The sequence below is a fragment of the Sarcophilus harrisii genome, chromosome X, assembly GCF_902635505.1.
Source record: "Sarcophilus harrisii chromosome X, mSarHar1.11, whole genome shotgun sequence".
Classification (NCBI taxonomy): Eukaryota; Metazoa; Chordata; class Mammalia; order Dasyuromorphia; family Dasyuridae; genus Sarcophilus; species Sarcophilus harrisii.
In genome coordinates this window covers 81675017-81676912 of record NC_045432.1, presented here as the reverse complement: position 1 = coordinate 81676912, position 1896 = coordinate 81675017, and the positions used below count along the sequence as shown (strand labels likewise).

The window sequence follows — 1896 nt, the reverse complement described above, 5'->3', positions numbered from 1 at the left end:
TCCCACACACTGCGCTGCAGCCTCGGACCTGTTCTCTCTGATCCACACTCCCCTCCATCTCCCACCTCCATGCCTTTGCGGCGGCCGTCCTCCCTGCCTAGCATGCCCTCCCTCCCTTCCCGGAATCCCTCTCCCGTAAGAGGCAGCTCAGGTATTGCCTTCTGCGGGAAGCCTTTCCCGATGTCCCCCGGCTTCCCCCACACCTTCCCTTCTTCCCAGACTGTCTCCGGCTGGAACTACTTTGCCGTTCTCCTCGGGATGTTCCTTCCGATAAGCCTGGCCAGGGCTGCTTGCATGTCCCGGTTCCTCAGACTGTAGATGAAGGGATTCATCGTGGGCGTGATGACTGTGTACATGACGATGGCCGCCGTATCCCCCGGGGCAGCCGATCCAGGATTGTTGGGGCATAGATACGCCCGGATCACTGTCCCAAAGAAGAGGAAGACCATGGTGAGGTGAGAGCCGCAGGTGGAGAAGGCCTTGCGCCTGCCCTGGGCCGACGGAGTCCTGAAGATGGCCATGGCGATGTGGCCGTAAGAGATCAGAATGAGGGTAAAGGGGAGGAGGATGACGGCCCCCCCCAGGGTGAGCAGCACCCACATGTTGGCCTGTGTGCTGGAGCAGGCCACCTGCATCAGAGGGCCCAGGTCACAGAAAAAGCCCGGGACGGTTTTGGGGGTACAGAAAGAGAGCTGGCTCATGAGCAGAGTGTGGGTGAGGGCCACCGAGCTGGTGAGCACCCAGCAGAGGCCCACCAGCGAGGCGCAGCGCGCGGGGCTCAGGACCGTGGTGTAGTGGAGCGGGTGGCAGATGGCCACGTAGCGATCGTAGGCCATCACGGCCAGGAGGAAGATGTCTAGGTCGCCAAAAGTTAGGAAGAAGTAGAGCTGGGTCATGCAGCTGGGGTACGAGATGCTTCTGTCGCGAGTCCCGATGCTCACCAGCAGATTGGGCACCGTGGTGGAGACGAAGCAGCCGTCGGCCAGAGAGAGCTGGGCCAGGAAGAAATACATGGGCTTGTGCAGGTGGGCGTCGAGCAGGATGGCCGTGGAGATGAGCAAGTTCCCGATCACAGCCACCAGATACAGCCAGAAGAAGAGCAAAAACAAGACCCACTGAGGGGGGGATTGCTCCGAGAAGCCCTGGAGGACGAATTCAAAGAGGCGGCTTTGATTGCTTTCATCCATGAGCCTGGACTGAGACTCCTGCAATCGCCGACTAGTCTGAGATCATGGAATCTGGTCTCCTCTGAGATCACGGAATCCGGTCCCCTCCGAGATCACGGAATCCGGTCCCCTCCGAGATCATGGAATCCGGTTCCCTCCCCAGTGGATGAATTCCCTTCCTGGGTGATAGACAATTGAGAGCACTTTTAAAAGGTATTAACCTCCCCTCCTTTTTAAAAGATATTAAATACAATTTGATGCCTTCGCTGCCTTCGCTGTGATGGTTTAGAGACCTCGACTGTTGGAATTGGGAGGTACCTAAAGTACCAGAGAGCCCAACTCATTCATTTTATGGAGGCGGAAACAGAGGTCCTGAGGGGAGAAGAAGTTTTCCTGAGATCACACACACACACACACATGCACACACACATGCACACACACACTTGCACTCCTCCATCCAGTACTTTTAGTGCTCAGATCAGGTGCTCCCACTTTCAGGAAGTATCCCCCACCTGGTCTTCCTCTTCAGAACGAGTTTTTCCAACTCTCCCTCCCCACCCCCACCCTGACTTCTTCGGTGTACCTCTTCCTTCCTGGATGGAGTGATAGACAGGGGAATGGAGGCATGTTGGGTGGATGAGTAAACACATGACCAAAGCGACCGGCAGCAAGGTAGATGGAGATCTTGCCTTGGAGTCGGTAAGAATGGGAGTCCAATACTGCCTTAGAT

At 56.6% G+C, this 1896-nt stretch overlaps 1 protein-coding gene across 1 annotated transcript; it reads right to left on the bottom strand.

The window, feature by feature from the left end:
* Nucleotides 1–236: 236 nt before the first annotated feature.
* On the bottom strand, nucleotides 237–1187 carry LOC100913370 (olfactory receptor 1P1-like). Its single transcript, XM_003774973.1, has one exon. The coding sequence runs from the start codon at nucleotides 1185–1187 to the stop codon at nucleotides 237–239; it is 951 nt and encodes a 316-aa protein (XP_003775021.1).
* Nucleotides 1188–1896: the final 709 nt, after the last annotated feature.

Coding starts and splice junctions, on each gene's coding strand:
- LOC100913370 (XM_003774973.1), bottom strand. CDS start 1,187: ATGGATGAAAGCAATCAAAGCCGCCTCTTTGAATTCGTCCTCCAGGGC.